We start from the raw sequence: 27,920 nt of genomic DNA, 5'->3' as shown, positions 1-27,920 counted from the left end.
GGGTGGTCAGGCTCGCTGACTTGGTTGATGCATTTCATCATCCCAATTGCGTGGGTTGATGCTCATGACATCAGTCACTGGATTGTGTGGTCCAGACTCGATTATTTACAGACCGCCGTCATATAGCTGGAATATTGCTGAGTGCGGCGTTAAACAACAAACTAACCATGTTGAAGAACTGTTTTATATCTTGATTTTGAAAACTGGTCGAAATGGCAGCCATTTTGAAAGACTTGAAACTTCATTTTTCTTTATGATTTTACTATTTTGGTGTTTTTAAGCATTGTTGCAGTTATCCCACTCATCCGCTACATTAACATAATCCACCACCATGTCTCAATAAGCAATATTTGTCCAACTTGGTCTTTGAGGGGTGGGGTAACATTGTATACAATATCTCAGACCCTATATAATAAATTTTCATTTTGTTTTCAGTATAGGGTAGGACAATGGTTCAGGCAAATTCTGATACACAGTTATAGTGGTTTTAGTGTAACAACTTAATGGAATTAGTGTTTTACCAACTCACAAGATTTGAAAATGGAAGTAAAGAAACACGATTAGTATCAATGTTTTCACTGAGAATTAGAAGTATATAACAGTTAAAATATACAAAATGTTTGCAAAATTCAGAAAACCGAACACATTACCTGTAATCAAAGACATCATTTGGATAATTTAATGGCTTAATAAAAATGCTACAGCCATTTTTGTCAAATTATGCATTTTTCCTTCAATTTATGCAATTTTGACCCCCTGAAAATTCACGCACACACTTTCAAGCTTACTACCCAATACAGATAGGTACAGATACCTCCTCTATACAATAGAAAACGTTTAAGGTATACAGGAAAATGTGAGAACGGAATTCTTGTCTCCCCCCCCCCCCCCCCCCCCCCCCCCCCCTCCTTCGTCTGTGCATGAAAGCAATCTTATGTCTCTTGAATATGAGTAATTCATCATATATTAACTAACGTGTGGTATTCGCGCTTCTATGTGAATATGCATATGATCTGCCCCTCGGCCCCCACTGCTTCACCACAGACACCATCCCCAATCCTCCAAACGAGCTACAAAAATCTATGTTTCGGCCCTCACCCCGAGGAACGCCACCACAGGCATCTAACACCATGGAACACTAATCGCCATAGTTGTTTTCATCGTTTATATAAATAAAGCGACATAACCCTTTCCATCTGCATAAAGAGTCCATATCACGAGCATGTGTTTATGAATCACTATGAAATAGTAATGATACCAGGTGTTCGCGAAAAGGTGTTCGTATCCTGCTCCACCGGTGGCACCCGTCACAAACACATACAAAGGCAAGTCAATTGTTCACCTGGAAACAATGACGAGTTTTTTCTTCATGGTCCTCCCAAGTCCCTTACATTGAGTATTCCGTTTCTCTTCTCTTCTCTTTTCCATAAAACAGTGCAGTGGAACAATAACATGGACTTCATACACTCAACTGGAAATATATGTAAATATAACATAACAAGTTAATGGATTCAGTTGCTGGGAATCGATGTATAACGCGCGTTATTAATGTTTCAATATAGAAGTACATGTCTGACCATGCATTCGGGATTGAACCAAACATAATTAATTCACATATTATTGGAAATTATTACGATGGTGTTATCATATTTTCTTCCACAATTACATTTATTTTGAATAACAAATCATTTCAAGTTTATTTTTTAACAATTGATAAATATATTTAAAATGACAAGCTGTGTTCATTATTTATTCCGGGGATGTTTTTCAGGTGCATGTTCAGATATTTCAGTTGTTTTTAAGGCTTTCTGTATCTGGGAATAAACTGTTCGGTTGGGAAGTGCAGTATAGATTCATTAGAACACCTTGTCCTCGTATAACACTCGAGTAGCGGCACAATTTATCCGGTAATAATCAACATACGAGGTCCCTAAACCTCATAACTTATGGCCCAGTGTCTGATCTCGCAACATACCGAGCACCTGCGAGAAAAGCCGAGAACCTGCTTATCGAGTCATTTAGCATTCAACATGGCGTCGCTGACATCCACAGCCAAATTCAGTGATATATACGAATTGAAAGAAGAATTGGGAAAGTAAGTAACGCCGTTTCATGGGTTTCAACTTCAGTAGATTCCAGTTTTGATGAATTTCACGCTTGGATTTAGCGAGATTCCGAGAGAGGAGTGGAAACAAGACGAGTCACGGATTACTCCAGTTCGCCCCGATATTGCTTTGACAGGAAAACCGAAGCAACGCATCTCGGCACGAGTATCGCTATGCCACTGGGTACACTGCATTTATTTGTGTAAATCTGCTGCATTTTGTGTGTGTCTCCTGTTTGCATATTCAGTGTGAGGATATATCTACAGTATTTCTATTTCTTCGCAGGGGTGCGTTTTCTATCGTGAGAAGATGCGTGCAGAAAGCCACAGGACTAGAGTTTGCTGCAAAAATAATTAATACCAAGAAATTATCTGCAAGAGGTATGTATTTTCCATGTGAAGAACTGTCAGGAATGTTTCGTCTAGAATGGTATGAACTGTGCACACAGATGCACTGTTAACGGTGTTGGAGAGGGGAAGTAAGACTTGGGAAATAGGGAAGTACATGGGAAAGCATTTAGTGTGTACGGTACAGATGAGTGGGTAGACAGACCTACCTCGCATTCTTAAAACCCCACTCCCAGGGAATTCTTATTCAGAAACATGTATCCATCTTGTTAGGGTTGTTTGAAATATATGTAGAACCCCAATCCACCCAATTTGATAACGTTGTTATTTCAGTATAGTATTGACAGCCAATAACGACCATCAGCTGTCAAAATCATTAAATATTAAAATATATTTCAAAGCCTGTGTATTTCATAATATTTTGATTCGTAATGCTTTGAACTTGATAGATTATTGCTATTATGGTTGGATGTAGTGTGTTTGTTGCAATGAAAGTGATACATTTGTCAAACCCAGACCTGTATAATTAATGAAGTTTCATAACGGATGCCATTCAGGGCATGCAGAAGGTTGATAAGTGTTACAGAATTAAATTGATTAAGGATTGAGTAATGACAGAGCTGGCGAACACGGGTATTAAATTAATGTGTACAAGTGTGAACTACAGCCTGGGGATTGAGCCACTATGAATGCTGGTAGAGGCATGGTCACTCCTCGCATCGAAGTAACTTGTCATGGATTCACGTGATATTGATCGTAAATTCGCCATGCTCTTGCTTGCCATGATATATTCGTATGTTAATGTCGCCAATGTATCTAGCCATAATTGTGTTTGTCTAGCTATTCACAATGTTTGCTTCACACTGTATGTCCCTGTTTTCAATTTTCTGTCTTGGTGCTTAGGTTTCTCAAAGCAAATGACAATAGTCTGGTGTATTTCCCTCTTTGACCTTAAAATACAATCATTAGAATACTTGTGATGCCAGGGACTGCCAGAGCTTGGTTCTTCGTAGTGTTGAAATTGACTATTTACTGATCGGTTTAGTAGACATATTCAAAATCATTACTTGCATATGATCAGATTGATTTTCAAATACCATATTCAGAAAGGTGTTATGTTTTTGTGTGTGTATATATTAAGCATTCTGATACATTTTGCCTGAAATTGATTTCTGAAACAAGACAATGCTTAAACATGATCTTGTCACATGTGTTCATATTGATATTGGAAGCAATATTCATTTCACATATTTTTATTGCAATATGTATTGACTGTTTGAAAATATATGTTTGTACATACAGAGCCAAAGATTATGTGTATTATTAATGTAGGATCTGAAGAATTTATGAAATGCATGAATGTATGAAGTGTTGATATATGGAAGTGAACTACTGAACTAATAATGATTATTATGATAAACTGTCAACTGATGCTTCATGCAAGCATGCTGTCATGTCATGAAGATAATGGTCTGTCATCTGTCAGGCTCAAGATAACAGGTGTTTAATGAGTTGTAGAAAGCCCTGTTACATGCTCAGCTAAACCTTTGATGGTGTAGTTGATAAGTGTATTGCTGGCTTGACAAAGACAGACACAGCCACAAGTCTGTAAAAATCTTGATGGGCAGGTTGTCTTCTCTCAAAAACTAGATATTTTATTTACGAAATGAGCTGCAGACTAGTTGGATAAGACTTACAGTGTCTAGCCTGGCTTGATTGTGTGGTTGGTCTTGGAAATGTTCTTTTCCACAAGCACTGACAATCTGATGAAATCTCAGAGATACAATGTTGTTTATTTGTTTCAATATTTTTGAACAATGTTGTGCAAGATACAACATGTATTATTGCTTTGCTGAAGGAATAGTCAGTGGAACAAATGTATAAAGTATACATGTTCAACAGTGTTTCTGTTTATAGGCATGTGGCAGGCATATATTGATTATATCCCTTGATTGTTGAATAAACAGTTTTAGTCTCGCATCGTGCTTATGGTAATAGAAATGAATAGAATAAGAGACATTAAAACTAATTATGTTCAAATTAGAATAAAGACTCAACACTACACAACTAAAACATGACAAAGACAAAGACAGCGACTGAAGATAGTGTTTGAAGTTAGCATATGTTGTTTTTAATGAGACAGTGTCATTTGGTAGGGTTGGTCATATTCTGTCATGTGGCCTGAGCATAGGGCCATCATGCCAGTCCAAAATAGATTTTATATTATACCATAGGTTTTATATTATTGTGTTGTCCAAATGTCATTAGTTTTCTCATAATCTTCTTTAAGAAAAGTAAGGGTGGCAATTGAACTGGTGTTCGTAGACACTAAGGTAAAAAAAAATAAATTCAGAGAATACTTGGAAGAAATAGGTTTACCTCAGGTTTTACAAAAGAAAATAATATTATTCACATGATCAATGTCCTGGAATAAATGTGTTGTGAATTATCTTTTAATGTTGGAAATGGTTTATGTCCTGAAGCATTGACTAAAGATATGTTCTGTCTCGCACAGAAAATCATGCCCAGAATATTACATTATAACATACATCAGTCCCAATGTTCCTTGTCTACTCCAGTAATTTACCTCTCCTTGCACTGACTGTTGACATTTGCCATAATAGTCTTCCCTGAACTTAAAGTACATTTAATTGCCAAGATCGTGCCTATTATGTCTCTATCATTATATATTACCAAATATTATGGCATTAATCAAATGAATCATTCTTGATATTCCCCTTGCTTATTGTTAAAACATAGATAAATGTATTGACAGTATGTTAAGTGTGCTTGGTGTTAAAGAACTCATTGTTACCATGGTTACAGACTCAGATACTGGCATGTTAATCACTGAAATATATTGATGTCAAGCGAAGCAAGTTTGCAGACTCGTGAACCGGTAACGGTTGTTGATTCCTAGGTGTTGGTGTTTTAAACGATATTCAAAAAGTCATACTGTCCAGCAGATGTTAATATGAAGGTACACATGGTAGCAAAAGGTCCTCTAGCAAGGATGTTTCTATTTATTGTTGAATGATCATGGTGATATACAGCACAGAAATGACAAATGAACACAGGAACTAGGGAGACTGTTTCTTGTTTTCTTTATATTTACAAAGAATATAAAAATTAAAGGCCAGAGAATAACCTGTCTTGATTATTCACCGAAACATTCCTTTGGATGTAACTGGCCAAATTGGGGTGAAAATTATATAAATGAATATCTGATGATCTGTGATGACATTAGGTGTCTGCAAAAAGAGTAAAATATGACTATTTCAATTTTGAATTATTGTGTGCTGTGACTCCAGTTTCAAATTCACAGTAACATGGGTTTTATCAAATATACTTAATTTTGTGTGAATCTATTGAAACTGCATGTTTTAGTAGATCAGGCCAGTAACATGACAGTGATATGTGTCATGGTGGATATGGACAGTTTACAGACATGGCCTTACTGTTGTGAAAGCATCACATGAATGTCACTTGTAGAATGAAGTAAATCTGGCAGTTTGCCAAAAAGAAACCTCTGAAATTAATTTCATTCCTGTTGAAATATCATCTGTCTGTCTTATAACCGAGTGATGTATGGACATGGTGGAGTCACGGTGTCCACAAAGACTGGGTAATGTGTGGTTGAATACATATCGTATCACACACTTCGTATCATGTTACATCTCAAGCTCTCCTCTCAACTTGAAACAGATTTTCCCTTGGATATGGAGGTAATTTGATTGGATGGATATTTTAACACTGTGTCATTAAAATCCAGCTCAAGAATAGTCTATTTTAGCAAACATTGTTGTGTTTGTAAGCAGAAAAAAAGATTAAGATTCTGGTTACATTTAATTTCTAAAAAGACCCAGTGTTTGCTTCATAACTACCTGGTGATGTAATAATTACTCTCCTTGTACCAAGCAACTATTGCACAATCTCAGCGGCCCCAGATGTTTTTCAGAATTATTTTCCTTCATGGACACTAAATGCATCATACAGTGCCATTTAAATTATTTAAGAAGTGTTTTTAGGGGTAATTGTTCATCAAGGTGTTAGCTTGAGCTCACTCAATGATCATCATTGTGGCTACTTGGAAGCTGTTGTTCTACTTTGGGCTTGGTTACAGACAAATTAAGATAAGGGTACAGTGGAGCAAGACTCACCAATTTGACATGATTAATCTTAAATAAATAATTAAATAATAGGCCATTTATGTTGCGCATATTTCCACACCACACAGGGGCATGCTCAAAGCAGTATTATTATCCCGGTCACTGGATCAGTGTGCATTTAACAATCATTCTCAGCCTCCTGGGGAGTATACAACCCAAGCTGCCTGTTGGGTACTAGAAGATTTAGCACACTGCCATCACATCATACAGGGTACCCATTCCCTGCTGGGTGAACAGAAACACATTTCGAACAAAGTCACGGGCAAAAGGAGACACCACAAGTGTTGCACATGCTTCGGAGTGGGACAGGACCAAAAGCCCTTGAAACTCTCAGGAGCCACACAGCCAAAAAAGGGGCATCCATATAAGGACTCTCCGCGACCAACGTTGTTTAACATTACCTGATTTGTGACCTGTGCGTTGTGCATAGGGCCAATGACACCTTAATCTTTAAGGTGATGAGTGTTCAAAGATGCATTGTGCTGGGACTTCGAACATACTGGTCAACAGTCAATAAACTGCCTTGAATAAATAATTTTTTTGTATGTATTTTTTATTAGCATCGATAATTTTAGCTAGTGAAATGGTTCTCTTGTGCTTTCCAAATGTCAAGGGTATAGTATTTCTCTTTAAATTCAAGACTATATAAACGTCAACATGATAAATGATATTCGTTAATAATATATACTGTGCTTACCCATTTGAAAACTGATGTGTTTTTCATGGTGTACTCATGTTAAATAAGTATCAGTAACACAGTTATAATATTCAGGGCTAGATGTAACGATATGAAACATGCACCAGTGCAACCTATTATTGAAAAATGCAACCTAATATTTATGTCCACATGCACCAAGTGCATGTTACACAAATTCAAATTTGTGTCTGAATAACCCTTACTTTCCCACACAACAACAGTCGGTGAACATATTCAATAGGAGCCACGGGTGGCCCAGTCGTCTAAGGCGTCGCGATTCGCTGTGCAGAGTTGCGTCCCTTGGGCACGCTAGAAACCTATGATTATGTTTCTAGGTTTGTCAGCACCATACCTGTGCTCGTGGGTTTCACCGAAGTGGTTAACGTCTTGATACCTGCATCACTTCGGGCTTTCCTCCCACATTAAGCTGACACGCCATGATATAACTGGAATACTGTTAAAAGCGGCGTTTAACCCAACTCACTAACTCACTTACACATTCAATACCTCTAAGCTTTATCATACTACATCACTAATCCCTGTGTTAAGTGTAATTTGTCATGCATTCTTGAGTTGTGTTCCTATTATGTGTTACAGTGATAAATGTATGTAAAATCATGAAGTTGTCATCAGAGATCTGAGAATGTATTTTTAAGACTAGCTTGTGCATCTATTGTTTTTACCGGTATGGATCAACTTTTGATGCATAAATGCGACCCAGTTGCAGTCTGGTTTTATCTGGTGCAACTAGGTTTTTTATTTAAACATGCACCTGGTGCAAGTTAAATCAGGTTCCTTCAATCGAGCCCTGATATTTGTTAATATTTTGCTGTGAATTTCAGTTATTTGTATGTGAAATATGACCGACACATATCGTTAGGAATATGTGGGGGTGGATACTTTGACAGACTGTTTTTTTACATTAGTTCTTCCATTGTTTTGATTTAGTGGCTGTGGCTGTCAAATCCACTATTCTTGTTATACATGGAGGCTGTTTCTACTTTTTGAAGGCTTGTTGAGCATCAGTTTGACACATTTCATCGATTCCTACTACTTGTGGGATTAAAAACTACCCAAACAACTTCTTTACCTTCAAGGTATTGATTTTGTTGCTTTTTGTCATTTTCTGTCATGCTTTTTAATGTGATAGGTTTGACAGCCATACTCGTGTGAAGGTATTTGGAAATGCTTCCCCTTCTGATGTAAATATCCATCTACTGTGTTAGCTGGTGGCGTTCCCAGGAACCAAGGTTAGACCTAGAACCTGTGGGTCTGTACTGTTTAAGCTGTAGGTCATTTTAACATGGTAAAGGTATTAGTCTGATTTTATTTGTTGACAGAATAAGGAAAGTTTTGATTTTTGCCCTATTTTTCGACAAATTGGATACACAGATTTGAGCTGTTTTTGCATTGTTTTTTGGTCAGTTATGCCCCGGAGAGTATTCCTAGATGTAAGTTGGGTGTAACGCCGCTTTTAACAGTTTCCCCGTTATATCACAGTGTATAAGCTTAATGTGGGAGGAAAGCCTAAAACCAGACAATCCAGTGATTGATATCATGAGCATCGATCTACGATGACATGCAGCTACCCAGTCAGCGAGTCTGACCACCCGATCCCCTGAGTCGCCTGTAACACAAGCGCAGTCGCCTTTTACGGCAAGCATGGATTCTATCGTGGATGTTCACGGGGCTGCCCCCACATTGCTCTGAGGGGGGTGGGGCAGTTGATGGTAAGACATTTGCCTGCCATGCCACACATAGGTTGATTTCCAACATGGGTGTACAGTGTGTTTCCATTTGTCATGTCCCCTGATGCCATGTTGCTGAAATGTAGGTTATTTTATAGCAGCATCAATCCACTCATTCTCTCTCTCTCTCTATCTCTCACTCACTCACTCACTCGTTCACTCACTCACTCACTCACTCACTCACTCACTCACTCACTCACTCACTCACTCACTCACTCACTCACTCACTCACCATGCTTGTTAATCTAAACTCAAAAGTAATTGCATCATTTCTAAAGTTGGGAGACAGACTGGCATTTTCTGTCTCACCAAGACTCTTTGTGTCTCCATTTTCTTGGAATTTATGAGAAGAATGGATGATAAAAGTCATTTCAATGAACTCAACATTCTGAAAAATGTGTTTAATTTTAAACAAAACTTGCTTAAAACCCCTATCAGAAACTGGTCTGCATAAGCTTGTGGTGAGACAGATGTTTACAGTTGTGTAAGCCACAACCTTTCCTTCTCTGTTCAAGCTGTATTAAATCATTCAATATGTAATTAACCTTGAATCTACGTTGTAAGTAGGCAGACTTGTCTACAGCAGTGTTTAGTCTTGGAGGAGTCGGTGGGTGGGTTTATGGTTGTCACTGGAGGGAGTTAGATCTGGAGAGTCAAGCATTGATCACTGGTAACATGAGCTTCCTAATGGTAAGAGCTGTGTGGTAGCCTAGCGGTTATGGTGTTCAATCATCGCACCTGTCACTTACCCACATTAGGTATTATGTGTGAGGGCTTTTTCTGCTGTCCTCGCTCATGATTATTATGGACAATTGCTCCAAGTTGGATAAAACCCAAAAAATTATATGTACAATTATTTTATTTAAAAAATTAAGTCATATTTTGTACTATTTTGATATAAATGTGAAATGGTTAGTGGTATGGGAAAATTTTCTGTTATTTATTTTTGCATGATTTTCAGAATACATGTTTAATTTCTTTCTGTTTTTGTTCTTGAAATATTAGAATAAATTGAGTTGATGGGTTACTTGTGTTATACTTTCAAGAATCTGAACAACTATTTTTTAATATTTTACTTACAGATCACTGATTACCTAAAAGCATCTTTTGCAACATTGAATATAAATATGTAATACTCAAATGAGTGAAATTTAAATAGAAGTACAGTCAAACACTGTGTCGAAGTTGGAGGTTACTTCGAGACAGTGATAAGGTTGACACATCAAAGTTCGGATCAACAGTGTAAAGGAAGAAGCAGTAAAGGTACATATGTCCTCAGAAGAAATAAGCATCTCTGGTTTAGATTTCAGACACTTTTCCAAGAAGTAATCAAGACTGATATGGTTTTAAACCGAGATGGCATTTAAGACAATTATTTTGAGGAGATGACACTGTTGTTAGTATCTTGTAACCATGGCTACAAGGCTTTATCAGGCGTGTAATGTGTTGAGACTAGAATATCAATATAATGTGCTATATTTCATATGAGTCGTGTTAGTCGTCTGAACCTTGTAAAATGAGATATTTTCGTCCTTGCCTTCTTTATAGAAGTATTGCCATGATCCAGTCAATCTGGCACAATCCATTTATTATGTTTCCATATTAAGTGAATATAGGATTTTTTCGAGTGTTTGGTTTGTGTTAGTAACGTAACATGCTTCATCTGATCATATCTCAAGTTAACGATCCAAAATTGGTGCAAACCCTTTTTTTCATCTGAGGTTCGCGAGTGTTAAAACAAAACTAGTTGTGACATGCAAACCATGAGGGAGAGCTCTTTTGTGGAGATGTTTTTCCTCCTCAATAAATGGTGGTTTGATGTATGATCACAGACAGAAGATGCTTCCACGCCTTTCAACCATCAGCTAGAAGGAGGATACATTCTCTGGCAATGTCATGACCAGCGGTGGTCTCTAGCTCTCCAGAAATATGGCTCCGGATGTGGAAAGCCAGAAAGCAACATAACCCAATTTGCCGTCATCTGAGGATTACTGGCTTAATTTTGAAAGACAGCCATTTTGAACAGCTCTATCCCCTGGACACTATCTCCGTGAGGAACCACAGAATTCAATTTCTGGGCTATATTTGGCCTTGTGCGCTTTTGCTATCAAGCAAATTGTCAATTCCATAAGCTATTCTGTGGCTTGTGGATGGTCTTTGTTTCTGGCATTTGGCTTTAGGTGCTTGATTTGGTGCCATGGTTTCATATTTTGGTAACATTGTTTGGGTTTCTCTGCTTTGTTTTGTCTACTTACATAATGTATATTTGCCTTGAGATAGTTACGACAAAGAAAATATGTTACGAATTTGAAGCAGTGAATTTTTTAGGAATAAGGAAATGGGTGTTTGTAGCAGAACCACAGTTTATAAGCCATTCTGACCGATAGCTGTTTGATAAAAGCCATAGAGTGGTGGGGAAACAAGGTGGTTTAAAACCTTTGCTGTTTGAAATTTGCACCTTTCAACCTACTAATATATAATTGTTTGAACATATATTATACATCTTGGTGATTTGAATAAAAGTTCGCAGGCTTGTCCTAATTAGGGCACAGGAAATTGGAAGACCATGATTGGCCAAAGAAAATTAGTACAGCAATGTTTTCACTGCCTTGAAGCTTAATTAGGATGTTTACTCAATGAGGATCGTGAGTCAGATCAAGAATACCTTTTAGGCAATCGTCTGCTTTTAATATCTTACAATCCTTCACCTTGAGTAATCAATCTGCAGGATAGGCAAATCCGTCTCTACAATGAAGAAGTTGTCACATCCTAGTCTAGTGATGGCATCACCAGCATTATTAAGTAAGCAGCAGATGTGTCAAACAATGACAACTTTAAGACTTTGTTCCATCATCCGGCATTGATAGAGACGCCCATCAGCTAATTAATATATGCGCAAAAAATACCTTCAAGGACAAGATAATGTTTATTTATTGACCACCATATTTTGTGAATACGTCCATCATGTTGGCATGAGATCATAAGAAGTACGTCAATGATAGTAATGGTTTGTGTCGGCAGCCAAGGTGTGTTGCTGTTTCCAGGAATCAATACATACTTAATGTTTTATGGTTGAAGGTAGACACTACTGTGGCGCTAGTCAGTTGCTTTGACCTTCACCTTGCTCCTGGGCTATAATGTGCCTGTGCAGTGACGTCTTTCTACAAAGCCATTATTATTCATTTGTTCTTCGTAAACAATTTACTGGCTAAAATCTTTTGATTCAGGACCATGTGAAGTATTGATTATGTGTGTCAGCGATTTGGGCTGGAAAGAGACAGCAGTTGAAAAATGTTCAACAAATGGATTTAAATTAAATGCATTTATTAATACTTATGCAGAACTGAACAGGAATACTTTAAAAAATAGATCAGTCGTTAATTTTATGAGAGAAGGTGCTGCAGCTGTTGACATATGTTTTACAAAAGCATTGTGTACTTTTGCGTGTCCGGGACTGGTAGGGGCGGTCGGGTAGCCTAGTGGTTAAAGTGTTCGCTCGCCATGCCAGGGGGTTAAATACTGTTCATGTTAGAGGTGATGATGATATATTTTATTTAAGGCTTGAACATATTTACTGTCTCTAAATCTGATTAAAACATTTGTAATTTCACACTTCTTCCTTGTTTAGTAAAGAATTTTTGTTTATCACAACCTCATATGATTAAAATTAGAGTGACAGAATTGATTTCATGCATTGAGGAATTTTAAATATTTCACTCTGTGGGAACTATGGACTGTTTAACATCACAATATTTACCAGTGCTAATTGACGTTACACATTCTGTTTGAATTCAGTGGCATTATGCAGTGTGTGCAAGCTGTGAGCACAGCGATGCCAACATAGGCTAGAATGGTAATGAGCAAAGCATGTTGGGAGAATTAGCAGCCTGTGCAGGGTCATTTCCCTTGTGGAGAGTTCCCCATACCTAAACAATAACTTCAATACAAGTGTTCCTGGTCCACATGTGGGCCAGACAAGGTCCAGCTTCAGTACTATTACTGACTCACAAGTGTGTTGTTGAACAACACAGAAATATGAAGGACACAATTGTGTCATGCAAGACCTGGGCCTTCAGTGGTCATAATGAATGCTACACTGTGCATTCCTATGGTTGTAGAAGTAGAATGGGAGACTCTAGTGTCATGCAAGATCTAGGCAATCGACTTTGCTTTTAGCAGAAATTTGATATGAATAGGGAAGTGGTTTTGTTGCATTTATTCAAGATATAAATCAGTATCATGCATCATCTTCAGCTTGGATTCAGGGCAAATAGTTTTTTGTTTGCTTTTTGCAACTTGTACATTTAAGGAACCAAAAGAAGGCAGCATGTTGATCATGGCTCCACTGCCTGTAAACTGTTTACTTCATACTGCTGTGATTTGATTGGGTACAATTTGTCCACCCCCATTAATGAATCCCCATAATGTTATTGGTCCATAGTTGCTGCAACAGTTCCCAAACCACTCACTAACATTGTCTTCAATGAGACATTCCATCAGTGGTTGAACTGTAGGAGCATGTGGACATATCAGCACAACTCACACGTTGCCTGGGGCTCGGGTTAGGTGATGCAGTAGCAGGTGCTTGCAAGTTGGCTGTGATGTTTGCTGAAAAGCCCTGTTGAGGGCATCAGGTGGCTCATAGACACCTGCTCTTGGCACAGGCCATTCAACTCCCTGCCTGTCTTCATGGGGGGGACTGACCTGCAAGATATCTAACACATATAATTATTATTGTTATGCCATTAATTCTTTTCATCATGCTTGATGATGCAGAGGATTTGAGTAATCAGTATTGGTGGTGTATGTTAGTCCACATTAACGAGAGAGGTTCATTATTAATGGGTTTGTAGAATAATTAGTATTCATTACCAGGCAAGGGATGATCTGTAAGCTAAGGCCATACAATGACCAAAGATTCAGCGATCTTGTCAGAACATTTACACAGTTTTGACAGGTCGAAAATGAACCTTGCAGTGCATCAATTGCCCTTTGCATTACTAAAATATTTTGACAGTTATACATGAGAAAACTGGCACATGCTTTTTTCCCCCTTTTTTTCTTCAAGCTTTTTCATAAAATTGAGATCCGGGATACAATAACAAATGCGATAAAAAGGTTGGCCTTATCACATTGCTATTGTTCATGGCATCTAAGGAGTGTAATAATGTGTCATCATATATCGCATTGCGAGAATTTACAATGACTATAAAGGATAAATAAAAAAATAATGTTCACAAAAGAATCATTAAGAAACAACCATGGTTTGAAAAATGTCTTTACTAAAAACATGCAAATGACAATGTTATGAATTATACTGACTGTCTTACCCAATCGGCTGATCTGGTAATGAGGCATTTTGGTCACCTGAGGATTATAATGTTTATTGCATGGCTTTTTGCCGCCTTAAGCCAGTGATATGTAGATTTTTCTTTTCCCTCTCTGTTTGAACCTAGATAGCATTATAAGTGACCTAGATGATACCAGAATGTCATGTTTGTAGAAGTAACAGTAAACATACTCATTTTCAGATTTGTCTGTTGATAATTTTATGGTGTGTTTGCACTGCCCCGGTGACTAGGTCTATATTGTGAGACTAAGATAACAGGTACCCTGTGTTGAGAGTGAACTTCAGGTATAACCTGGGTTTTTGCCACAAGGGGAACACTGTAGTACATTGTAGTTTTGTAGTAGGATAAAGGTGCAGACTGCATAGAGATCTTTGAGAAGTGTCCTATAAAAGCAGCTCACTTTTGACTTACAAGGTGGTGTGATGGTAGTTACTTGACAGCTATTTCAACTGTGTAAACAAGGATATAATGTTTATATCATGAGTGTGGGAAATACTTAGGTGATACGTGTGTTGGTATATCACTGGACCACAGATATGAATGATAGCAACTGACCTATATGAAATTAGAACAGTATGACCATAAACCAACATCTTCCTGTCTGATGGGTGGAGTTTGAAGGAATGGAGGATTTGGTAGCCTGATTGCCACTGATGATTAACAAAATTATCCAAACAAACATATATTTTGTAGTCAAGTTTATGATAATTCTTATCTGTACTAAGATTAGGACTAGATGTGGACAGAAGGTTGCTGACCTGGCCTGAATGATGTACATCCGTTATACTCTAACCATTTTCCATTTCTTTTTTAAACCAAATGTTTGAACATTTAATGACAAAACAGACTTGTGACAGCTAATGCCATTTGTTTCTCATCTGATCTAGTCCTTTTGTTCTGAATGCTGGGACCGCCTCTGTGGTTTTGTGGTAGAGGGTCCAGTCGGAGAGCGGAAGGTTCAGGGTTCACTCCCCCGCCACATCATACCAAAAGATGTCAAAAGGTGGTACTTGTTGTTGCCCTGTCTGGTGCTCAGCATTAAGGGTCTAAGACAAGGACTGGTCAGCTCGGAGTCAGTGTCTAAGTTGGGTATTCATGTTATACTGCAACATGGTATCTCTGTGGGCTAGCACTATAAAACTGGCATTAGTCTGAACTAGTACAAGCAGGCACCAACACACACAAGTGCATGCACATCGCTATATACGTGCAATAATCTTGGACATGATGTTAAGTCCCATTTCATCTCACCTCTGAATGTTAGGATCCATCATCATGTGCATGGGATCCCAGTGATTTTCAAAGTCCTGTATTTCTTTTATCAATATTTGTTGATATATTTTTACATATTTTGAATGTTGAGCCTCTATGACTTTGTGGACAAATAAATTGGTCAACCTGTATAGTGTTGATGTTAAGCTGTTGTTCAAAGACAGGAGTTTGGAGGATTGAGATCCACATTAGCAGGGATTTACTGTAAGGACGGTACTGCTACAGGTAGAGGTAGTGGTCATGGGGAGTCTTGATTGAATCATAAGTAAGCTGCCTGCCTCTTGGAGGAGAGGAAGGGGGACTGTGGCTGGCTTGGGAGCTCAATGATCTAAGGTGCCAGTATTCACCATTTCTGCCTTTAGGCGACTATGCTTGTCGTAAGATCGATGCTCATGTTGTCAATCACTGTATTGTCTAGTCCAGACTCGATTACTTACAGACCTCCTGTCATAAGCTGGAATATTGCTGAGTGCGGCGTTAAACAACAAACAAACACTCCCTCAATCCTGCCTCTCTCTAGGTTAGCTGGCATGTGCTGAACAACATGTATTGGTGTATTCAGAGCAAGAACACTTACTGGAGAATGCAAATAGTGGGGCATCTAGAGGGGAGGTATGCATGTGGCAACAGCAACATCATACCGGAACACTCCTACCAAATGATTTGTTGATGTACCATTGACAACAAGTTATAAACATCAATGCCAGAGAATAACCCATCTTGATTATCCAAAGAAACAGATTAAACACTGAATGGTAGGTAACTATGCACTTGGCACACTGACAATGTCATGTAGAAAATTAGTAGGGACAATGCATGTGGTTGGATGGATTATTCACTACATTACGGTAGGATTTTTAATATGAAACCAAACTGATTTACCGAGGAATTCCAGTCTGGGCAGTGTGAATGGTAATATGAAGCCCTCTGGAGAGTTGTGTATCTTGAATGGTTCCTGTGTTATGCTTAAGGTAACAGATTCGTTTATATGTTTTGCGAATATATATAATCAAGATCTAAAGGAAGCAATGTCTCAGTGTGACTTGGGTCCTGGGTGGTTATGTTTTGAAGGCTAGAATTGCATGCTGGACTTCAGTTATCCCATACAGAGATATTCCCATTGCATTCTTTGTAGGATCATATTCACTGAAGAAGTCTGCCCAGGGACACTTGTTTGCGTGTCGACGGCGCCAAAAGTGTCACTTTTATCCTCTCGAGTCAAACTCCAAGCAACACAACTTTCACAAAAAATAGTGTTATGGACAACACGCCAAGAATTGGGAGTCAATGTCTAATGAACTGATGATGTCAGTTTATGTAGGTCTCTGTGCTGTGATAATGATAACTCAATCAACTAAGTGCTGACTGATAAGACAAGTTCCACAGTCCTGCAACTATTATTGGCAATTGCTCCAGGTGTGAACGCTAGGTATAGTAAAAACATTATTACACTGTGTAAGCCAAACAGGTGCTCTCAACCATGTCTTTTACCCTGATTGATATCATATATTATACATAATAATGGTCAGTAGAAATAGGAAATTGGAATATTTAATCATGATTTGTTTATGAATATCCCTGGCTCAATGTGGTTCAGACTGTTGCCGTAAATGAACATTTCCGGTCTTTGTTTAAGGAAGATTAATATTGAGGAGACATCTTGTGCAGTAGTTGTGTGAATTGCCTTTAAGAGTATGATACAGTAATTATATTTCATTTGCAATGCTATGTTGTAACATTATGTAACATCAATATGAGTTTGGTATTTAATCTATGGTGGCATGGTTACTAGTGCAGGGCTTGATTTGGCTATATAAAACATGCACAAGTGCAACCTAGTATTGAAAAATGCAATCTAATATTTACATCTACATGCGCCAACTGCATGTAAAACTATTCTTTGTGTCTGACAAACCAACCCTCACTTGTCCACACAATATCCATCTTTGAACAAACTCAGTACCTCAGTACCTAAAGTTTATTTGCTAAGTCAGCAAGGCCATGTAATTTGTCATGCTTTCACCATGATGTCATCAAACTTTGGGTACTATAAGGTAATGTGCACATGTTCCTATGACCTTTTACAGCAATGCGTAATTAATTTAAGTGACACTGATCCTTGAGTGACTATACTGATCCTTGAGTGACTATACGGATCCTTGAGAGACTATACTTTTCCATGAGATTCTATACCATGTATACTGATCCATGAGGGACTATACTGATCCATGAGTGACTATACTGATCCATGAGACACTATACTGATCCTTGAGAGACTATACTAATCCATGAGACACTATACTGATCCTTGAGGGACTATACTGATCTTTAAGGGACTATTTTGATCCGCAAGAGACTGATCCGTGGGATACTATACTGTATGTTGATCCAGATTACCCCTCTTTGCCAAGCAAGCTGCTATAGATGGTTGAATGTTTCTTGACAACTCTGATGCATGTCCTGTATATAATCCATTTTTAAGCACTCCATTATATAACCTGGGATAACCACCATATTTTGTATTTCCAGATCACCAGAAATTGGAAAGAGAAGCCAGGATTTGTAGGTTGTTAAAGCATCCCAATATAGGTAAGTCTCCCTTATTTACTGTTACCTTACATGATGACATGTTAGTAGCCTGTTCATGTTGGTAGCCTGTTCATGTTGTTTTAGGAATGTCATACAGTGATTCCTCAACATAACACTCGATGTACCGCTAGCCTGGATGTAGCGCGGGGTTAAGCTCACAAAATTTCATGAAGAATTTCACTTATGATCCCTTATAATCAGGTTCAAAATGTACCCGTTTGGTGCGTTCAACAGTTATAACTATCCCCTGACTAAACAAGTTTTTGCAGGGGATATAGAAACGGGCTCTGTCATGTTGCATTTCTGGAACTCATAAATGATTCAATATTTCTTCATGAAACTTTGTATGCACATCAGGCATTTACTGAACTGCCACCTTTTGCTATTTTTTCAGTTTTATTATTTCCAAGACAACAAGTTTGACTTGGATCAAATGAGTGTAGGGACCATTTCCAGAGTATAACTTATGTCTTTGTGAAACTTTGTATACACGTCAGGCAAGTGCTGAACTGGTGCCTTTTGCTGTCCGGGTAAGACACTACTCTCATAGACGTTATTCATAATGCAGTGTTTATTATTTTAAGAATTATACATCACTTTAGGAACTGTTTAGTTGTTTTGCCCTTTTGTTAAAGCGATGATTTAGAGTTTTGAAAGTATTATATGTAGCATTGCTATCAAATGAAATCATAATGCCAGCTGTACTCACAGGCTTTTGGATTAACCATTTTTATATAAAGAGATCTTGGTCATTTTGTGCACATATTTGAAAGGGTATGGGATGCTTTTGTCTTCTTGGCGCCTCTATGATGTGTTCTATGAAAAAGGTTAAGTGTTAATTGTTTACTATATCACCATACATTTAATACAATGTCATGTATCGTGTGTTTACATTGTCACTAAATGTGTGTCATGCTTACAATGTCACTATATTCATGTGACAAATATTTATGATATCAAGATATCATGTTGAGGGGGATTGGGGGACTTTTTGAAGAGCCATTATTCTCCCCCTTATCCATGCCAGAATCCACTGCAAGTGCAAGCTATCCCAGTATCACCTCCTGTGTTGTGGCCCTTGGTCTACACCAAACTTAGGCTTACAAGAGCAGCAAAGGTCAACTGCCTGCGTCTCTTTGGGCTGTCCTTAGTTTGGCTGATGACCCAGTGTGTTAGAATAGGTACCCAACAACCTATCCTGGATCTAAGAGGTGCGACCTGTGAAGATCCGGGGTAGAATATATCTTCAGCAACCCATGCTTGCCGTTACAGGCAACTATGCTTGTAGTAAGAAGCGACTAACAGGCTGGAATATTGTTGAGTGCGGCGTTAAACAACAAACGAATCTAAGTGGCGACCAAAAGGATCGGGTGACTTGGTGGATAGCATGTCCTAGTACCCTGACAGGATGGGTCCTTGCTCACAACATCAAGCACCGGATTGTCTGGTCCAGATGTAACAGCCTCCATGTGAAATTCAACTCGGGATGAATGAGGTGATGATGGCAGCCATGGTGAAGATTCATGTAAAATACTTCACATTATTTGAGGTTTTAATCGTTTCCTTTACCAACTTAGTTCCAAAACTAGAGCCTGATTACAACAAATATTTTATACCCACAACGCGATACGGTTCTTGAACGATAATCTGTCACAAGATGAGTTTCAATCTGATGCATAGATGCCTCATAAGGTCCCTAACCATGGAACATGCATTCAGGCGGTGAGTGCATCAATATCCTGTAATTGACGCTATCAATGCTGCAGTGCACCCTGGGATGTAGGCAGTGATAGGTTCAGGGATCAATTATTGATACATTGAACACACTTAGTGTTTTCATCTCTCACGGAGCCTCAGATTAAGAAAACTTTGATTGACGACATTATCATCCCAAGTGAAAACTTGCCCCAGGTTATGGATGAAATTGGAATAATCACATTGCAAAGTCTTGCCTTGTGAGAAGATGAGAGAGCGTGCTTGATCCCTGCCTTGTCATTTCCATGGCTTTGTTGGAGATGGAGAGACAGTGGAGATGGAGTGTTGTCATACACGACTTGTTGTGTTATTTAGTGCCTTGCTTCCTGTAAAACTTGGCACTGACGCTCAATATGCTCCTCAGAGAGTACACCCATGTAGGTAAACAGATGCCAGTGTTAACGGAATCCCATGGCCTACCTGTCCCGTCATGAACATGTTCAATCTCACTGCACATTAAGGGATTGACATTTCGTATTTTTGGATTTGCCTGTTTTCTTTTCCTAATATCGTCTGACCTGTAAAAAACTGAAAGAAACAACAAGTTGTTATCTTTTATCAGAAAAATAAATAATATGTTGTTTTTGTACAGTTTTGTGTTGGCACACTCACTGAACACATTGATGTCATTTCCAACAGGTACACTGTGTTCATCTCAGTATCCTTCTCTAGTATGTTGGTGGAATATAGCTTAAAGCAATGTGAAAACCTCCTCACACTCCTCATATTGCCGTGTTAAAATTAGGAAAAACATACAGTTGTGTATTGCATCTGGTAAGAGGAAAACAGTTCTTCAGTTTAGTTTAGTCAGTACATGACAACAATGTAAGATAGATATGTTTTATACTTGACCATATCGCAAAGAACATGAATCATGTCTTTTTAATCTTGGTTTTCCCCTTGAAACATCCAGGTGATATAAATGTGCTGGGAAGTTGCAACGCGAATTTTTTATTGATTTTCCAAGTATGATTGCAGTCAATTCAGGTAGATATCTACCGGAAATTAAAGAAATGTAGTGATATGCAAGAAATAATGCAAGATGCCTAATTATGTAAGCTGAGGAGTAATGTAAGAGGAATGTTGCAAGATGATGATATTGTGTAAGATTCATGGCAAGATGAGGAATAATGAAGCGACAGCAGACGCATTGTGATCACTTGGTCTATGACTGTCGGCAATGATTATCTGCCACAGACAGATGTCAGAACAGGGCACATGAGCCAGCACAAGATATCATAGGTCATTTTTCCATGAGGCATGCTGAATTGCAGAGTGCACAGTGGCAAGGGATGGGCATGGTGTCTCCCATCTTTCAGTGACAGAACTGATGTGGAGGCCAGTGGCTGCGAACTCTGGGGACTGCATCTTGTCCTGTTGTTATCCACCACCACGAGGTGGAAGGGGGATCAAGGAATGGGTGCTGTCCGTCCATCCGTCCGTCACATATCGTTTCTGGAGCAGAACTCCAAAACAATGAGAGATATCCTAACCAAACTTGGCTCATAGATAGGTCTGGTGGTAAACTGGTGCCTTTTGATTGTTTGAGATTTTTTTTAAATATATTTTTTCGAGTTTCCATATCAAACACTTTGACTTAGACTAAAAATGGCAGTTTTGACAAGGGATATGAGTATTTCATGCTTGTGTTTTATTAAATGGGTGCAGGAAGCTGAATACACTATCATGGTTATGAAGTCCTGAAATTTTAACAGAAATTTGATTTTGTTTTCAAACGAATGCTTCTTCAGTGAGCACTTCAAGACATTATTTCCTCTGTACCCACACTCATTTTTGTCACAACTCCCAGTATGGCCAGTGAACAATTCATAGTTTTTCATCATTTCCTGGAACCACCTCAAGGGTCAAGGTCCCGGGTCTACCACTAGGATTTGTTGGAAGTCAGTGAGTCATTGGTACATGCAAGGCTTATCACTGATGCCACGTCAGTTACTACTGATTGATCTGTATTCTATTTCATAGTGTTGCCATGCCATTAATTGTTGCCAGACATGTCAGGAGAGATGATTGACAAATTTGGTGTTTAAATTGATGTTAAATGATCTACAGGATCACTCCACGAATGCTGCAAGACTGAAGCACCTCACCGTCGGTTACTTTTGATAGATAGTGCCTGCATAATACTGATTCCCCAGTGTACTCTGTTGAAGCATCGTCATAGCAACCATGGAGGCCTGCTCTACATCTCGCCGATTTCACATCTCATTCATTATTGATATGAAATGAACTCCCCAGTCAAATTCCTCAAAACCTAAAGTAATAGTCTGGATGGAAATAACCACCAAACATTGTATCCTTCAAAGAGATCTTCTTTCAGACATTGTGTGTTCAGTAAGGCTTGTAGGAAGGAGTGGATAGTCTTGTAACATGGTGTGATGGATTGTTGTATTTGCTGATGGCAGAAACAGGCTTCTATTGATCATTAGTTGAGAGGTATCAGAAATGTCAGCTGAAAAATATATTTATTGTAATTTTTTAAATTGTACGTGTATTTGATGTCTTTGGGGAAATACTGCAATTGACTATACACACTCGGGTTTCTAGTCATGTTGAGTACACAGTGGGTAGTCTTGATGAGTGAGTGAATGTGGTTTAATGCCGCTTTAAGAAATATTCCAGAAATATCACGGCGGGGGACACCAGAAATGAGCTTCACACATTGTACCCATGTCAGGATTCAAACCAGGGTCTTCGGCATGGTGAGCGAATGCTTTAATCACTAGGCTACCCGACCACCCTGTAGTCTTGGTATGCAGAGGTTATGGTGACATGTTCTACTACAAATTCTACTTTGTGCTATTAAGAATTCCTGACAGGTAATTTTATTGGATTTAAAAAATATATATTACCCATGGGTTGAGAAATAACTGAGTTCATAAAAAGCGTATGTGCACTGGTGCAAATATCCCTTCACATGCACCATTGTATTGTTTCCATCATCCCGCTTCACTGTTGATGTCACTCAAATCTTATTGTTATGTAAGGTTGGAATGACGTCATACACTAGAAACGCAATCATAGCTGAAGATTGTTTATGTCATTCGACAATTGTAGTTTTCTTAGATTGCTATTGTCATCAATGCATTAAGAAGTAGTGGATAATAAAGAAATTATTACACTCGCACGTGTGTCGTACTGATTTTACGAAACTCATATGAGAAATCATGTATTACCCTCGCTCTAGCTTGGACATAAAAGAATTCTGACACCCAGTGATTGATATTATAGGCAACATCCCACATAGTTGCCAAGCCTGACTGCCCATTCCAATTTAATCACCTCTTATGATAAACAGTTGTGAACAGGGGTCCTACTCTAACCTTCCTCATAGGGTCGCATAATTTGGTGAGGTGAAAATGGGAAAGATCGTAGACAGGTCCGAGACTTCAGATGCTTGATTAGAATTTATAACCAATAAATATGCCATGAATTTGGCTCTCTGTCTCTGTATAAGGCAAAATGAATGACACAATGTTGACAGACATAATTAGACATTAGAACTGAGAGGAACCAGTGTGATAATGTAATGGAGCCTCTTGGTATATATGGGCATAGGCAACATGCATGATATGTATTTAGTATGTTCATCTATGCTGTTATCACATGAGTTCATGAATGATACAGCAGAGCTCCAGGTAACTTTTTGAGCAATTGCGTTTTTACTCTTGGGTTTCTCTTTTAATTGGGTTATTTCATTTTTCATTGTGTAACTGGTATTTTTTCACTCATCCTTTCATCACTCTATTGGTTTTTTTCGTAAAATGAGTGAACATTTTAAGATCAAACAAAAATGATATAATGTATTAGATGTATATAACTGTTCTAAATATATAGGCTTGACTCAGAAAGTAAATTAGCTCATAGTTGTGTTTCAGAAATTAGCTCTGTTGTACGCATGCTGAAAAAGCTTCATTGGGTATTTACGTGTGCTGTTTTTACAAAATTGAGTTTTTCATTTAATGCATTCATTTCTGTACGCAAGATAATTGAAAGTAATTGGGTTTTGTATATTTTTGGGTAGTATTTACGCAAATACGCAGCTTATCTGTAGCTCTGTTACAGACACATGAGCATTATGAGGCCACCTCTATGTTAATTAACATATCACAGACAGGTAATATAGTACTATGCTTATGTGATAGACAATAAGAATAGTTGTTTGCCCACTGTTAAATGTAAAAACTGCGACTTGATGGTTTTCTTTCACTCTAATTTGCCAGTGTCTGTAGAACTGTGAGAGTGTCCGCTCATTTATTGATTTCCTGTAATCTGATTGGCTGAATGTGCCAGCCACACTCCCTTCACCCATGTACCTTTGGATGCCCTGTATCCCTGGCTTTTCCCACACCGTTCAGGTGCCTTAAATATGGCAGCTCAATCGGTAAATTTTTGTAATTACTAGATCTTATAATATGGATTTTGCTGTTGCCATGGGAACTATAATCTGTGCAATGGAATTTGTTGTTGTTGTTCCTTGTGTGTTAATTTTTGTGCTGGAGGTGCTGGTGTGTAGGATCGTGGCTGTTTTTATATGTGTGAGCCAATATGATGCCAAATGTCTTTACAATAATGCCCTCTGAATTGCAGCCTCCGGCCCTGAGGGTGAATGATATTTGCATTGACAAGAACGATGAATGACCGACACAGAATTACAAAATTATGAATTTGTTACTTTTGTGGTTAAGGTAACCATGGTGACCGTGGTTGCTATTTCAACTGAACTGATATATAATTGATATGTAATTCTACAATAAATGTCCTCTTGGAATGTAACTCTACAATGAGAGGCGTCTATGAAGGAAAATCTATGCATGTTCACTTAGCAAGTCACAGCAAGTCTTCTAAGGCAAACTCCACTTTCTTGAGACATCTGATGCTTATCTTGTTATGTATTTTGTCCCCAAAATACTGACTTCAAACATGAATATGCCCCCCAAAACCATTGCTGTTATGAAGTAGTTTCATGCCATAGCCCCATTTGTGATCCATGTAAGGAGATTTCTGTTGTCTTTCCCCAGATCCCTCACCATGGTCTGAATTTTCTGAGAATATTAATGACAAGTCAACTCTCATCATTTGCCTGATGAAGATCAATTTGACCACTCTTTTAAGCCTTCCAAGCAGTCACGTTTAGGTTCCTATATATTCCTCCATCAGCCATAGCATTGTCTAGTGTATGAGTTCCAGGTCTCTAGATAGAAGCTCAGACACTGATGAACAATATCAGAACCTCATCGCTTAACATGTTGGTGCCTCTTTAATGAGCGGAGAGTTGTTGTTTTGTTAGTTAGCATCCTTCTAGGTTGCCACAGGGCGACATTTCAGCACTGGCCCCACAGAGACGCAGTGGCCATGCCAATACGTCTTTAGGCAACCCACAAGCAGGCTACAGTTAAAACTAATCAATATCTGCAAAGCAGAGGCCAAGCGTTCTCTCAGAATAGAACTGGGATTATGCCACCTAAACTCAGGTCCACAACTGGTGGTGTTCTCTTCTAATCTGTGTATATTTTCCACCTACCATGGCTTCCTTTGTTGGTCACAACTCAAGGGTGGAAATGTTTTTGCCAGTATGTCACATAGCATGCAGATGTTTAGAATTAACTGGAAGTTAGACTTTTGGAATTAATGTGTGCCAACTAGAATGATAATTTTGATCCATCATCAAACTCAGTGAATGTCATAACATCAAGGCTAGATTATAAGCAGTTGTAATTTGGAAAGTTTGCGCCCTTCCCTTTAACTGAGCTTGATAATACCCTTTTCCATTTCTGAATACCCTCATGCATTTTGTGGATCATGCTGTGCATTAAGTGTCTTATATGTTCTTCATTTTCCATGTGTTTGCCATGTGTGTGTCTCCTGCATTTGATTGGCATTGTCACAATGTATTTGATATGAGTGTGGTGTACAGGCAGTAGGAACATACTAACCATGCCATTATGATGATAACCATGGCATAGAATTTCGAACCTGAAGCTTGTGGATGAGGAAGGAAGTTACAGACAGGTTAACAATGGCACCATTGTTCCGTTTGTCCTTGGCAGGCCAGACTATGGAAGTAAGGTGAATAGAGGCAGGTTAATAATCAAGTTTGATTAGCAGATATCCTTCGTCATCATTGCTGAATTGTATTTTGTTGTTTTGGGGGTAATAATTCTTAACTGGTCACTTTTTCATGTTTGATCTTGAACTGTTTTAGGTGGGAATGTGATACCCATAGCTTGTAACATTCATGAAGTATCAAACACACGTTGGTCCTGCTCAGTGTCTCAGCTGACCATGTGTTTGTCCAATCACCAAACTATATTTTGTCAAGATAAGCTTTTATGGAGTACTACTGATCTTCAAACAAAATAAGGTATTAGAGATGAACAGAGTTCTGACTGCAATGGGGAAATGAGAAGAATGTGAACATGGTAAACTTTTCCAAACCCTGTGCATTACATAGCCTTAATGCAGCTCTGGTCCATGCATTACATAGGTTTTATTTCCCCTCTGGTCCATGCATTACATAGGTTTTATTTCCCCTCTGGTCCATGCATTACATAGGTTTTATTGCTGCTCTGGTCCATGCATGACATAGGATTTATTGCCGCTCTTATCCATGCATTACATAGGTTTTATTGCCCCTCTGGTCCATGTATTACATAGGTTTTATTGCCCCTCTGGTCCATGCATTACATAGGTTTTATTGCCCCTCTGGTCCATGCATTACATAGGATTTATTGCCGCTCTTGTCCATGCATTACATAGGTTTTATTGCCCCTCTGGTCCATGCATTACATAGGTTTTATTGCTGCTCTGGTCCATGCATGACATAGGTTTTATTGCCGCTCTTGTCCATGCATGACATAGGTTTTATTGCCCCTCTGGTCCATGCATGACATAGGTTTTATTGCCCCTCTGGTCCATGCATGACATAGGTTTTATTGCTGCTCTGGTCCATGCATTACATAGGTTTTATTGCCGCTCTGGTCCATGCATTACATAGGATTTATTGCCGCTCTTGTCCATGCATGACATAGGTTTTATTGCCCCTCTGGTCCATGCATGACATAGGTTTTATAGCTGCTCTGGTCCATGCATGACATAGGTTTTATTGCCCCTCTGGTCCATGCATGACATAGGTTTTATTGCCCCTCTGGTCCATGCATTACATAGGTTTTATTGCCGCTCCAGCCCTATTCTTTACGTAGATTTTATTGTAGCTGAGTGGATGTAAGACTGAGGGCCTTGCAAATGTGACGGCTGTAATGTAGAGTTGATGATGTTCCTCATCAGCATCCATTCAATGCACCAGTGTCATTACAACATAGTCAAGCAGACTTGTGATGTACTCGCAGTTCAAAAAAGCTTGGTGAAATTTCCATGTTTGTCTTGAGGCACAGCATATTCTGAACCCCTGTTGGTGTTAAATGAATCCACCACTGTGTTTCCTTATTAGCTCTTCATGATCCATTTAAGATTACAGTCGATATCTTTATAACAAGACCGCAGACATTATTATGAGGAGAATTTTCACTCCATGCACCAGGTGCATGGAGGTGTTAGTGTATGAACTTATTAGCCCCCGCTCAGTGAAATGCTGATGTACACATTTAGCACACTTATCATCTAATACCCCCCTAGCAGTACCTCTGACGTTAAGTAGAAGGAGAACTATCACCTTAGGTATAGGGGCGGTGGGTTAACCTAGTGGTTAAAGTGGTCACTCGTCACACCGAAGACTCTGGTTTCTATTCCGACATGGGCACAATGTGTGAAGCCCATTTCTGGTGTCCCCCTGCTGTGATAATGCTGGAATATTGCTAAAAGAGGTGTAAAACCATTCTCACTCACTCACTTAAGGTATATGATGCAATC

The 27,920-nt window shown here is 38.6% G+C and overlaps 1 protein-coding gene across 38 annotated transcripts in view; it reads left to right on the top strand.

Annotated features, from left to right (window-relative positions):
• The first annotated feature begins 1,931 nt into the window (after positions 1–1,931).
• LOC124151040 (calcium/calmodulin-dependent protein kinase type II delta chain-like) overlaps positions 1,932–27,920 on the top strand; it is a 140,850-nt gene continuing 114,861 nt past the window's right edge. For all 38 annotated transcript variants that reach the window (XM_046523325.2, XM_046523303.2, XM_046523291.2 and 35 more), the window contains exons 1-3: positions 1,932–2,095; positions 2,391–2,485; positions 18,219–18,278. In XM_046523325.2, coding sequence (XP_046379281.1) covers positions 1,947–2,095; positions 2,391–2,485; positions 18,219–18,278 — 304 coding nt within the window. In that variant the 5' untranslated portion in view covers positions 1,932–1,946. The remainder of the gene's footprint in view (positions 2,096–2,390; positions 2,486–18,218; positions 18,279–27,920) is intronic.

Source organism: Haliotis rufescens, unplaced genomic scaffold (genome assembly GCF_023055435.1).
Source record: "Haliotis rufescens isolate VD_foot unplaced genomic scaffold, xgHalRufe1.0.p SCAF_20, whole genome shotgun sequence".
Classification (NCBI taxonomy): Eukaryota; Metazoa; Mollusca; class Gastropoda; order Lepetellida; family Haliotidae; genus Haliotis; species Haliotis rufescens.
Note: the sequence above shows the minus strand (reverse complement) of the source record. Positions and strands in the feature narration are given on the sequence as shown.